At 51.2% G+C, this 13,407-nt stretch overlaps 5 protein-coding genes across 5 annotated transcripts; all 5 read left to right on the top strand.

The window, feature by feature from the left end:
• Nucleotides 1-382: 382 nt before the first annotated feature.
• N7539_002813 (gamma-glutamyltransferase) lies at nt 383-2,520 on the top strand (the record flags this gene model as incomplete). The annotated part of the gene is made up of 7 exons (XM_056932416.1): nt 383-619; nt 698-731; nt 793-952; nt 1,009-1,591; nt 1,652-1,812; nt 1,868-2,001; nt 2,069-2,520. 7 exons carry the CDS (start codon nt 383-385, stop codon nt 2,518-2,520), a joined length of 1,761 nt encoding a protein of 586 aa, XP_056792375.1.
• Nucleotides 2,521-3,286: 766 nt separating this feature from the next.
• On the top strand, nt 3,287-6,007 carry N7539_002812 (uncharacterized protein; the record flags this gene model as incomplete). Its single annotated transcript, XM_056932415.1, has 1 exon — nt 3,287-6,007. The coding sequence occupies one exon, from the start codon at nt 3,287-3,289 to the stop codon at nt 6,005-6,007; it is 2,721 nt and encodes a 906-aa protein (XP_056792374.1).
• Nucleotides 6,008-6,628: 621 nt separating this feature from the next.
• On the top strand, nt 6,629-7,252 carry N7539_002811 (putative pre-mRNA splicing factor; the record flags this gene model as incomplete). The annotated part of the gene is made up of 1 exon (XM_056932414.1): nt 6,629-7,252. One exon carries the CDS (start codon nt 6,629-6,631, stop codon nt 7,250-7,252), a length of 624 nt encoding a protein of 207 aa, XP_056792373.1.
• Nucleotides 7,253-8,380: 1,128 nt separating this feature from the next.
• N7539_002810 (uncharacterized protein) lies at nt 8,381-10,954 on the top strand (the record flags this gene model as incomplete). The annotated part of the gene is made up of 1 exon (XM_056932413.1): nt 8,381-10,954. One exon carries the CDS (start codon nt 8,381-8,383, stop codon nt 10,952-10,954), a length of 2,574 nt encoding a protein of 857 aa, XP_056792372.1.
• An 800-nt stretch (nt 10,955-11,754) lies between these two features.
• N7539_002809 (uncharacterized protein) lies at nt 11,755-13,027 on the top strand (the record flags this gene model as incomplete). Its single annotated transcript, XM_056932412.1, has 4 exons — nt 11,755-11,782; nt 11,866-12,163; nt 12,223-12,660; nt 12,739-13,027. The coding sequence occupies 4 exons, from the start codon at nt 11,755-11,757 to the stop codon at nt 13,025-13,027; spliced, it is 1,053 nt and encodes a 350-aa protein (XP_056792371.1).
• Between the last annotated feature and the right edge of the window lie 380 nt (nt 13,028-13,407).

Below are 13,407 nucleotides of genomic sequence, written 5' to 3'. Positions count from 1 at the left end.
ATCTTGTGTTTTGGCGGTGAGCCTTGCCCATACATGATAGCCACAACAGATAGCCAGATCAGATAGCCAGATCAGATAGCCAGATCAGATAGCAACAGGATCTGATCATCGAAGGGGAGATCACTTTCACCCTCGACAAGCGTGAGGCCACCTCCAACTTCAACATGATCTGCGCGCAAGATGTGGAGAAAACGGTAAGAGCTCGAGATCAACCCCGGTCACAGTTCTGCGACCCCTCTTATCAAAGGCCCATGGAGCTCAGTACAAATAACAGCGACAATTTCCATAGCCCCTTGTTCAGTGCTCGTCCTCTCACGTCACAAAATCCCCACCTTGTCGACTCTGGCAGACATCCATAGACCGGCGCACCAGCTACTGGACAATGGCTCGATCCAGGAATTGCGGCCTCGTGGCCGTGATCTCGCTGCTTATCCTGGGGTTGTATATCCCGAGCGTTTCCACCTCTCCGCTGGACTTTCTACCAACAGGGCCTGGTCACACCGTCAATAGACATGAAAAGATAGCACCAGGAAAGCTAGGCGCTGTGGCAACGGAGAATGCGATCTGCTCGCGACATGGCATTGAGATGTTCGAAATGGGCGGTAACGCTGCTGATGCTGTAAGCGTGATCATTGCACCTCGAACCATCACATTCACCTAGAGTACTAGGGCTCGTTGGTTGACCCGATGAAAATAGCTCATCGCCGCACAATTCTGCATCGGAGTCACATGTAAGTTTCAATTCTTGGAATAGCATCAGTAGAGGGCACCTGATACTGACATGACACAAAGCCATGTACCACAGCGGCATCGGTGGAGGTGGATTCATGCTTGTTCGGTCACCCAACAACTCCTACGAATTCATCGACTTCCGCGAGTCGGCACCCGCTGCCGCTTTTCAAGACATGTACAATAACAACACGGATGCGTCTATATATGGAGGATTGGCAAGGTGAGAAGAATGCAAGTTCACTAGTTGACGGAAAGGTGCTGACGGCTTTGGCAAAGTGGTGTACCAGGAGAGATCAGAGGTCTCGAGCATCTTCACAAGAAGTACGGATCGCTGCCTTGGGCAACGTTATTGCAACCGGCACTTCAGACAGCACGCAAAGGTTTCCCTGTGTCGACCGATCTGGTCAAATATATGAAGCTCGCCGTTGGGAATGGCGAGGATTTCTTGACAAAAGACCCAAATTGGGCCTTGGATTTTGCCCCCAACGGAACACGACTAGGCCTGGGAGACATCATCACACGCAAACGGTATGCTGATACTTTGGAGACCATTGCACAGCATGGACCAGACGCTTTCTACACAGGCGCAATCGCCGAGACGATGATCAACGCGGTCCAAGCGGCGAATGGTACCATGACTGTCGAGGACCTGAAGAACTACACCGTCGCGATTCGCAATACTTCTCAAATCGACTACCGAGGGTACACTATCACGAGTACTACTGCACCTTCCAGTGGAATCGTCGCTCTCAGTATCTTGAAGATTTTGAGCACTTATAATGATTTCTTCACGTGTGAAAGCTCGTTGAATTTGAGCACACATCGCATGGACGAAGCGATGCGGTTTGCCTATGGCGAGGTAAGATCTGTGATGCCTCCAATACGTGTCGTCTTCTTTTACTCACATCGTTACCATCAGCGCACCCTGCTTGGCGATCCAATGTATGTTGAAGGAATGGACAAATACCAGCATGCCATGCTAGAGCAGTCTACCATTGATGAAATCAGATCGAAAATTTCTGACAAGAAAACACTGAATGTCTCTGCCTACGACCCGGAGGGCCTCGAGAGCTTGGACACGTAAGCTCGCATCAGATCCTGCTTTAAAAAAGAACAACAATTGACCGGCTTTTAGCCCGGGCACATCTCATCTTGCAACGGCAGACCACAACGGTCTTGCTATCTCTGTGATTACGACAATCAATCTTTATTTCGGAAGCCACGTGTTGGTCCCGGAGACGGGAATCATCATGAACAATGAAATGAACGGTACGTCAAACGCGTGGTTCCAATATCTGGCCAGCTTCTGCACAGCGCACACAACTGAACACTGCAGCAGATTTCTCCATTCCCGGGTCTTCCAACGAGTTTGGCTACATTCCTTCCGAAGCCAACTACATTCGACCTGGAAAACGCCCGTTGTCCTCAATTACCCCTGCAATTGTCACACGTCCTGACGGAAATCTTTTCTTGGTCGCGGGCTCAGCAGGTGGTAGTCGTATCATCACCGCCACGGTCCAAAACATCATCCATTCGATCGACCAGAAGTTGAGTGCAGCAGAGGCGCTCGCTAAGCCTCGACTTCACGACCAGCTCATCCCTAACCAAGTTAGCTTCGAGTATTCCTACGACAACACCACCGTTAATTTCATGAAGTCCCTCGGTCACAATGTGACATGGGTCGCTCCTGGACAAAGCACGGCTCAGTTGATTCATGTTTTGCCTAACGGAACATTTGATGCCGCGGGTGAGCCTCGACAGCTGGCCTCGGCTGGTTACTCTGTTTAGAAGTAGATAGCTTGTATATCTGGCGCATGTGAACCGATCTTCACGGGCGGGCATACCCTGCCTTGGAAATTGGAGCACAGCACGAGGATATCTTGATGAATAAAGATATACAAATGAACATGAATACTCTTCAAAGACGGATATATCACTTTCTCCTGAATCTCCTGTCCCAAGTTACCTTAGCTCGCAAATAGACTCCACTACTAGATCTACCGGTCGATGGCGGCCACTTCTTCGAGGCATCAACAGATAAGCCTATTGTGACGCGGTTTGTGAGAAATGACAGGTTCCGTTGGCACGCCGCGTTTGCTTTCTTTTTTTTTTTTTTTGGGAAGTTGGGTAAAATCCCCATGACACGTTTCCTGCCCCTATTCTGCTTTTGTTGGTTCTTTCCTGAGTTTCCTCGACTTCTTCGCTGTGCTCCCTTGACCAAAGCATATGCCTGACCTTGTGTGGACTTGAAATAATTGCCGAGGGGACTTATCGGATATGTTCTGATCGAAAGGCCATCATGCCACACTTCCACTCCTGATGATGTTGAAGCCCCTCAAGCTTCCCCAGACACGGGTCACAAAGAGGTAAGTTAGAAAGGGGTGGTACGCCAAAGCTCTTCGTTGCTCGGAGAAGCTAACACCGAATTTGTACCAATTGTATGATCCGCAGTACAACTTCACATCTCTGAATTAAGGTTACTCGTCCACTCCGGTGACCTGTCCACCTGGAAGCCCAACCGAGACCTTGTCGAGTCGCGCCATCTCGGCGAGAGATGGCAGCCGCGCACGAGATCGCCGTCGTGCCACCCGACCCATCTTTCCCAACAGACACATACAAAAATTACAAGCCTTTTGACGACGACTTTGAAAAAACGCTTGATCACATTCTCGCCGAAGAGCAAAGTCTCGAGGACTCCCGAGCCAGTGACTGGCCCTTTTATTTAGGTGCCGAGCAAGATGCCGAGACACCGCGCTCTGGTGTCTCGTACGAGCAAGATATCAACGGAACGAGCAGGTCACCAGTCTCTACGAGGTCGAACATTTACGACGAGGCAGCAAAGCAGCGGAAAGCAGTACAAGTGGTGAAGAAAAGGTCAATCGCTACGAGAAAAATCACTATTGTTGATCTCTGCAGTGAAGATGAACAGGAGGAATTGGACGGGCCGATGCTTAGTGATAGCGATTGTCACGGGCAATTGGAGCGTCAGGCTGCGGACACCAGCCGGGCAAACACCGCAGTCGGGGAAAGCCCGCCTGATAACGTCCACACCGATTCGGCGGGGCCCTCATGTGCAGTTAATGGCAGATATGACCCTGTCGGGAAACACAATGGAGCAGCTGTAGAGTCTGCCAACGGGCTCATAAATGGCGATGGCGATGGACAAGGAGGTGGCGATGTTGATGCTTCAGCGTGTACATCAACGAACCCTTCTGTCAAGCCATCGGACAGTACGCCGCAAGACGACGAAGAGGAATGGAGTATCTTCCGGACCGTTAAAAGATCAACAAAACGTCGAATACTGCGTTACATTGCGGCTCATCCATTCATGTCTCAGTCTATTCAGCCGGTGAGGCGATCCGAGCGGCAACAATTCATCAAAGACATGGTGACCGAGTCAGTGACGTTGGGTCTTGATCCGTCTTTGCTGTGGGATTTGATCATGTATGTGCGCCGGCTGTATCTTCAAAGAGTCGGAGTTGAAGCGGTGCCAATTGCAGACGGCACAAATGATCCCTGCTTTGGACAGGAGGTCGATGACCTTGCTCGAGAGCCCTCCACCCCTCGAAAAGCCCAGCCAGGGAGTTATGACGGCGGGTCAGCGCGTCAACAGCACAAGAAGGATAATGCTGCTGTATGTGCGGATCGGGAATCCTCGGAGATGCAAGAAGCCATCTCTACAGCCGATGACAGCCCAGCGCAGTTCCACTCTGCGCGTTCCACTCTCACCTTCACCGAGTGTCCTGATCAGCCGGCCGGAGAACTCGATTGTTCACAGCCTACCACGCCCTCTGTTCGCGCCAGCACCGAAGATGCACGAGCTCAGGGAAAGTACACGACCCCGGAGTCGACCGCAAAAGCACCCACATCGTCACCTTCACCTATATTGACTCGGTCACACCAGAGCTTTGAGAATGCTCGTGTTGCTGATTCAGGTGAAGTCCATGATGTCGGTACAGTGGGCACAGATGGACAGGCTGACATGCTCTCGAATTCACTGGAAGACGCGGCAGTGATATACGTGCAAGCAGAAAATACCCAGGCCTCACCGAAAGCTCGCAAGGATGTCGCGATCAGTGGCTCGGACATTGGTGCACTTGAGCCATCGCCACTGCTGCCGCCGCAGCTGGGGTCATCTCAGATTCCAGATTCAACTTCACCTAATCGACTAAGCACTCAGAGACCCATGGAAGATGAAAATTCTCTTTCCTCGAAGATGTCTAAAACCCAGAAGCGGAAAGCCAGAAGACTAACACTCAAGAAGGCCCAGAGCACGGTTGATGGAATGCAGGCCTCATGTTCGTCCAAAGCTGCAGGCCAGAGTCCAATTGAGTCACGAAACAACTCGACACATGCGACAGACCCTCATCAAGACGGAGGCCATGAGCCATTAAGTGGGGTTTTCAGCTGTTCAGCTCTGGGGCCTGCAGATGAGGGAAATGATAATTCAACTATTGAGACAGACCAAACTGCTGCCATTGCTGCTCAAAGCATGTCTAAAAACCAGAAGAGGAAGGAGAGGAAAAGAGTCATGCGAGAAAAAAAACAGCTGAAATATCAGCAAAAGAAAGCCAGAGATTCGGAATCGCAACGGCAAGGCTCTCAGGCCGTCTTACACGACAAGTCAGCATGTACGGAACGGACGCCCATATTTCCCTCTCAACGCCTCGCAATGAACCCCGAGCCGAGGAAAGAAAAGAAACGAAAAGACCGCGAGCAGAAGCGTGAGCAGAAGAGAGAGCGCAAACGAAAAAGGGAATCATTGAAGGTCGAGCTATCGAGTAACCATCATCACAGCGATCGAGAGCACGGCGATCCACTCTCAAACCGGGAGGAGCCTGACGTTGAGGCGCACTCCGGCATGCTCACAACCTCCAGAGGTAAAAAACAAAAGCTGGACAGTCGCCGAAAGAGTTTGTCGAGTCTTGCCGACAATGCTTTGTTTGCCTCGAAAGGTTCCACTTACTCATCCGCTGGCCGCCTTGATCTTGAACGGAGTTCGAAACATTTCAGGAAGCAAGGGAGAAGTCATCGAGAGTTATCAGTTCTACAAAACTACCATCTCAAGACAGATAATCTGTGCAATTCACCAAGAAAATCTATCTCACAAATTCATATGGCTTCACGCCCGAAGGAAGTCCCCAATTCGAACGCGGCGAGGCGTAGCTCTGCGGCTTCAATGTTGACGCCGATCTCGCGATCGGCCGGCTGTCTCCGATCGCATACCTCGGACCTGTCACCTGACGCGGAGGAGCCGTGGGACACGGCTTTTTGAATTCCGGTGATTTGCCAGGGTTGATACTCTGCGATGAGGTGACTTCAAAATATTTTTGTACAGTATCAACAGGCCTTATTGATGATGCGGTGACAGATTCAGAGAAGAATCTGCCCCACCCTGATATTCTACCTATGTCGTTATCGCTTGAAGATCCATTGAGTACCCAGGCACGGCTCAACAAACTCATCGATGAATTATCATCAGACTTCTCCTTGACCGATCTGGATAGTGATGTCGATCTGAATGACTCGGATAGTGAAAATGATGTCCTTAAAGCACGGAGGTCTGACGACGACGATGACTATCTGTATCCGACGCTCAGCGACTCACCAACCAAGAGTCCGCACTTTGCGACGATTGATGACACCGCGCCGACGAGTTCAACGCCAGCAGAGTGTCAAAGCTTGTCTACGGATAATTCCTTCAAGACAGCTCGTGTCAAGAGACCAAAAATATCCCCATATTTTCCTCAGACGGCAGAGATCGTTCCGTCCTGCCTCCCTTTCCCCTCCTGTCGGCGCTCCGTCATTTGGGCTCATCCAGGAGCAACTTGCCCATGATCCCTTCAGATTGATTATCGCTACAATTTTTTTAAACAGAACTCGAGGCGCTGTTGCAATGCCTGTTCTATTTGGGGTCTTTGAACGTTATCCGACCGTTGAGGCCATGGCATCTGCGGATCCCACGGAATTTGTGTCCATGATTCACTGCCTCGGCTTCCAGAATCAGCGAGCGCGCAAGTGTATTTCTATTGCTCAGATCTGGCAGCGTGACCCTCCTGTGAAGAACAAGCGATATCGCAAGCTTCATTACCCCAAGAAATACGATGGTCGAGATGTGGCTCTGGAGCAATGTCTCGATGATGAAGATCATCGCGTCGCTTGGGAAATTGCACATCTACCTGGAGTCGGCGCATATTCCTTGGACAGCTGGCGCATTTTTTGCCGAGACGAACTTCGCGGCCTAGCCCAGGACTGGAAAGGCACAGGTGCAACCGAGCCTGGCTTCGTACCCGAGTGGAAGTCTGTCTTGCCGCAGGATAAGGAGTTGCGTGCTTACCTGACATGGATGTGGTTGAAGGAAGGCTGGGTCTGGGATTGCCATACGGGTGATCTTTCAGCAGCTGGGGACAAGACGCTTAGGGCAGCCCATCGAGAGGGAGTGGCGCATGAAGATGGGGGCAACTGGGTACTTCAGACATCGCCGGTTAAGAAGTCTTTGAATGGATTACGTGCAGAGTAGTCAATGTTCAAACAAATGTGTGATCTTTATTATGCCATTGCTTTGTTTGCGTTAACAGCGACTGTTTTGCATCTCTGTCAATGATACCCATTTGTTTACCTCACGTTTGCTCGAATCATTGTACATGACCACCAGTAAAATCAACATTTGGGGTTCGGAGCTTTACTATGTCACGGGATTACCCCCCTGAGTTTATCAGGTCGTTAACTGAGCTAGAGAGGTAACAATTCCGGCATGTTGAACCTCCATATTCCTGATATCTGTGACTGCAAATCATCTGAATACTCCTGAGCTGTGAATTCAGTCAATCTGTAGATTGTTCCAGATAATGTTGAAGCTCTCAGTGGGCCCAATTCTAGGTCGAAGCCTGGAGCAGTATGTATATTGCGATACAAATTTGCATGGAAAACACATAACTTATAATCAGATCAAACACATAGACTCATATTTGTCACATTCAACTTATTTATCTGGAAATATTCTCCATGGAATGACAACTGGCACTCCGCACACATTAGGCGCTCATGCAGCAGCCTCCCGAGTCATGTGAGCGGGGGTCAATGTTTGATCCTCAGGCCTCCAGGCTTCACTCGCCGCATGGTTACCAGTCTGATTCATCCCTTAGCCCTGGTCCAAAGGGCCTTTTCATGCATCGTACCCGGGGCCTGGATGTGTCTCGCTTGATTCATCTCGTCCTTCAATCCTTAGACTCAGATTGACATGTGATTTGGACGTTGCAGACGCGACAAAACACCCATGACGTGCGGGGATCCCTCTCATAGCACAGGTGCAATTGACGCAAGCGCTGTGCCACTTCAAGCTTGAGCTACCGTTGAGCACAGCACATACCTGCCCAACTTAAGCGCCAGGCAGCGCATGCCGAAGACCAAGATAGCAGCATCGCATTTCTGCGCGCGCAAGGCTGATGCTATCTTGATTCACCGATCTTGACCCACGAGACTCCCAGAAAAGGTGGAGTGAGGACCAATACATACAACCCAATCCACATTTTACTGCAACTCACTGGATGGGACAAGGCTGTAACTCTTAGTTGCGGGCCCAGGGTTTCCTAAAGGGGATCCACCTCGTGCGGCTAACGCGACCGCTACAATTCCTCACGAGCTCGCCATGTTTTTCCCGGTGAGACCTAACGCTATTAAAAATCGGAAGACCAAATCCCCGTCAACATCTGAAAGTCAGTCTCCATCATCAGCAAAGCGTGCGTCCCAGGGACAGCAAGGACGGACCTCCCGCACGTCAACCAAGGAAACCAAGTCCTCCGAACGCACGGCTCACTCCTCCACATCCTCGCTTCCTCATCGTGCCCCTCTTCGGCGCTCCTCGATGCCTGGGCTTCCAGATACCGCGAGTCAGGCGGATACAGCTTCGTTCCTGGAGTCAAGGACCAGTCTACCATACCCTACCTTCTCAAAAGCACACAGCAAAGAAGATGTCCGCCACCGCGATATTCCTACTCCCGACCCGACTGACTTGACCGCCCAAAAGGAGAATGGCCGAAGCCAGGACCGCGCAGAGCACCATCATGCTCCTCCCAGTCCACCCTTGACTGGTCTCGACCAAGAGTCCTCGCAGAGAGGTAGTGCCACTAGCAAGCAAGATGAAAAAGAGGGAGAAAAGCCAAAAGTAAAGAGAGGGAGCATCAGAATCAGGACGACCGAGGTCAACAGGTCGTCCTCGAGTCTGCGATCGAAGAAAGATGACTCCACAAAGAGAGCCGACTCCACGAGGTCAAGCAAGACCACAACTCGGTCGGACACACCCAGATCGAAGGCATCGCGGTCCGATAAGGAAAATTTGTCGCCTCGTATGACCCATCAGCCCTCGAAGTCCAAGCTTTCTGATGAACGGAAGCTGCCAAAGAGATCGAGTCGCTCAACAATGTCACCTTCGCAGTCGACGGTTCGTGATGCCGGCACAGAATCCATGAACGGCTCAGATGCCACCTCAATCGCTCCTAATCAACAATATAACCCCCCGCGCAAACTCACGTCTCCGCCTGCAAAGCCCCCCTCTCGCAATCAGACTCGGTCGGCCGCATCGCACCGCCATACACCGAGTGACGATTCAATCGACTACGGAAGGCCTATGATGCCGGGCCCCGGTTACGGTGCGCCTCCTCCGCCGCCGCCGCCCCCGCAAATGCCCATTACCGTTCCAAGAGTTGATTATCTCCTCCAACACGGTGGCTTAGATCATCGAGTCCCACGGACATTGCTTCCTGTGCCAGCTGCTTCGGATCCATTCGCTCATTCAGCTGCACAGCCTCAGCGAGCAGCTGCCGATGTCTTCGAGCCTTTCAGCCGGTTACTTGATGACTACCAGAAAGTGATGAGCAAGAACGGCTCACTCGCGGTGGCTACCGGATATCGCTCTGTTGCACGTCGATTGCTCGACCGTCTTGAGGCTGTTTTTGCGCGTGATATTTCCTCAGAGCCTTGTAATTGCACAATGTGCGACCACAACGACACTGAAGAACGTCCTGAGGGTGTCAGTTGGGGAGAAGTGCTCGAATTAGTATCCGGTCGTCGCGAACTGCCCATGTGGCCTCCATTCACGATGGCTGCTTCAAATGTGGACGCTGAAATTCCCGACGAAGAGCATATTCCTATGCAAAAACTCGACGTCGATGTTCCCGAAGAGTATCGCGATCATTTCATTCGCCAGTCTCGCAAAACCAAAGTCGCAGTAGATAAATGGTTATCCGAGCAGACAGATTCTGCGAGCAGTGCCCCCGAGGAAGTAGACGACGAGACTTTGACTTTCGCAATGCTGACTTACCTTGAGCCTCATCAGCGCTCGGTATTTTGCGCGCTACTAGGTATCAATTCCTCGACTCCCGTGCCACGATCCGACGATGAGAAGCCGCGACATCGACCGTCTCCCTTAGTCTCTTCGTCCCAGGCTATACAACGCCTCTACCGCCTCCGCACTCTGCCCCGTGATCCAGAGACGGCCATGTTCATGCTGAATCATCCAGATTTACACCATGTGTTGGCAACTCTTGCAGCTATCACGGATGATGAGTGGGAAATACTGATCTCTGGTCGATTCGATGGGTTTTTGCGCAGCGGTATAGAGGACCCCGTTTCTTCTCCCAATCCGCGCTGGAGTGGCAGTCGCTCAAACACCCCCTTCAGCGGTGCTGGGGTCTCACGAGGCCCCACACCTAATTATATGGATGGCAGCTTCCGACCAGCAAGTCAGGCGACCGGAGGGCCTTCATCTCCAGCTTCATTCGGAGGCCCGATCGCATTGGATGAAGAGACGGAGATTGCCGCTCTTGCTGAGATTGAAAGAGATATATTCCGCGGCATGGAAGCACTTGAAGATGCGTTTGAAGCGCTCCACCTTAAGGCGGAAGTTGTTCGTCTGGCACTACGGGAACGAGGCGCCGGTCTATCTGTTGCCAACCAGAATCGTCGCGGTTCCTACGTCGAGGCCCGACTTGGGACCCCAGCGTCGGGTGTTCATGCCTGGGAGAGCGGCACGGAAGATGACTTTTTAGACGACGATCGCTCTCTGGCCCCGGATGACTCTGCCAGCAACATTAGCTCGAACCGTCGCCGCCGGCCCAAACGACGCACCGAACGTCGAACTCCAGCGCCGGTGGAAGAGGAAGAGGAAGATGAGGACCTGGCGCAGGTTCACCGTCGCGAAAGTCGGAACTCGCGTCGCCGCTAGAATCAGTGCAATGGCTCGTATTCTTAATAGGCTCTCTCTCTCATGTTGAATTTATAGGATGCAATTGGTCGAGTCACTGCATTCTCTGCTGTATATGTAGCAAATGATAATGATGAACATGATACCTACACTAGCTGCTCAGTATTCAATTCGCTAGGCACTCATGCTTTCTACTTGAGGCATCTGCTATTCTCCAGCTTCTTCATCGTTAGATCACTCTCTGGAACGAGCAATAATGTATACGCACCAAACTGTAGCCCTCGGCGGACGTGTCAATAGAACCATCTGAATGATGACTGCCGCGGGACTCGTCATGAGATATAGCCTCAGTAGGCTTATTCAATTCTTAGCAAATCATCTGTTAAGCATAGGTCCCTAGGTAAGTCGGCGTTAGTACGGAATTACATCAACCACAACGAAACTTAGTACCAACCACGATCCTGGGATCATTCAACCTGTGGCCTGACTCTATCCCGACAAGCGCCACTCTCACCGTCGCAGACAAACCATATGCACGTCATGTTTCACTGGTGCACCGAGTTGACATCTGCCATGAGCACACGCAGAGAGTGACAGGATTGATGAGGCTGGCTAAGCGAACATAGATCTCAAAAGGTTATCCAACGCGGCCGTGATCGAGATCCGATAGATCTACTAGCGCCTGGTGTCAGGCAGATTTTGGATTATTCATCGCGCCGCGTGTTTATTCATCACTCTGCATATTACAATCCAGCGGAATTTCAATCGGACAAAGAGTATGGCGGATGTCGAGATGGCGAAGGACTGGATTCATCCTGTGAATGGAATGTAAAAGGGACGACCGAAGTCGTGAGTTACCTCTCAGCAACAGGAACATTCCCGCCTTCGAAGAAAGCATCGACGTTCTACAGTCTCCTGAGATACTCTAACAGCAATTTCCACGGTGGGCATCGAATTTCCCTTTTTCAAGGGCTCCAAGAACGGGGGGCTCGTTGAAGCAACTGGGCATTTGGATCTGGGTCCGACTCAAGTCAGCGTGACGATCACGCACTGTGGTGTCTGCGGCACTGATGAACACTTTCGTCGTGTTGACCAGGGCCTGTCCCATGAAGGCACTGGAACAATCGTGGAGCTGGGCTCATCTGTCCACGTCATATCCGATTTCCAAGTCGGGGATCGAGTTGGCATGGGCTGGTTCCACAGGTTCTGCGGCTATTGCAACTTTTGCGGGTCAGTTATGTTGAAGAAACTTGCTTTCCAGCAGAAGATGATATGTTTTCTCTGATAAGACAAACTGGTCGCCAGACACTCTGTGTCAACCGCTCGTCTTACGGTAGTGCAGACCAAGACCAGGGATGTTTTGGCTCCGCACTGGCTTGGGATATCTCGGCCCTTTACAAGATCCCCGAATCAATCGCTTCGGAGGACGCCGGTCCTTTGGTGTGCGGAGGTGCCACTGTGTGGACGCCCCTGTACGACTCTGGAGTGAAACCTGGTGCTCGCGTTGGCGTTATTGGCATCGGCGGCCTAGGCCACATGGCGATCCAGTTTGCATCCAAGATGGGACTCGAGGTCGTGGTCTTTTCTAACACAGAGTCCAAGAAGCAGGAGGCACTGGGCTTTGGGGCGTCAGAGCTCCACGCTACCCAGAGTCGCGAATCTCTCAAGGGTGTCAAACCCATTGACATTTTCATGATCACGACTAGCGTCAATCCTAAGATGTCCCTGTAAGTTCAAAGTTTCCACTCTTCACTCACGTACTCTTGCTGTATCTCACCACTCACCCTACGATTATAGGTAGTTAGGTACTACCCCATCCTGGTACACGCAGCCAAAGTCTACCCTCTTACCGTGAGCATGGAGAACCGAGACGGAGTCTCGCCCATGAACTTGATCAACGACAGCTTTGTCATTGTTGACTCAGGCGTCGCCGCAACTGCAAGCATCAGAGTCATGCTGGAATTTGCTGCCAGACACAAGGTCCGTCCGCAAATTGAAAAGTTCCCGATGACTGTCACTGGCATCAATGATGCTATGCAGAAGCTGCGGGATGGGAAGATGAGATATCGTGGTGTTCTGGTGGCTCCTCAATGATGGGAATGTAGATAGATTAGTAGCTTGTTGCAAGTTGTGAGCTATGCGTCAGTGGGACCTCGCTACTCTTTGCGGGCTGAATGCGATCTCAGCATCACACTCAAGGTGATCGAATTGCTACCCTTGCAATACAATGGCGATTCATTTTCCAGCGGGCTCCTCTACTTTTACTTCACCGTTGGTGAGTGATTTCTGCTTGCCCCTAGCTGTGTCTGTCACCACTGGAGATCCAGGCTCTGTTGGAGACAGCCTCCCAAACGGTCTGATTAGAACTACAGTCTTTCCGGAGACATTATTCCTCAGCTTGTATGCAAGTTTTTTGTTTTTTGTTTTTTTTTTTTTTTGTTTTTTTCTTTCCTTTCATTTTTTGGCAATTCCAT

The sequence above is a fragment of the Penicillium diatomitis genome (assembly GCF_028827545.1).
Source record: "Penicillium diatomitis strain IBT 30728 chromosome Unknown utg000003l_segment0_segment0, whole genome shotgun sequence".
In the NCBI taxonomy this organism is placed as follows: Eukaryota; Fungi; Ascomycota; class Eurotiomycetes; order Eurotiales; family Aspergillaceae; genus Penicillium; species Penicillium diatomitis.
The sequence above is the reverse complement of the archived record's forward strand: the minus strand, read 5'-3'. Positions and strand labels throughout refer to the sequence as shown.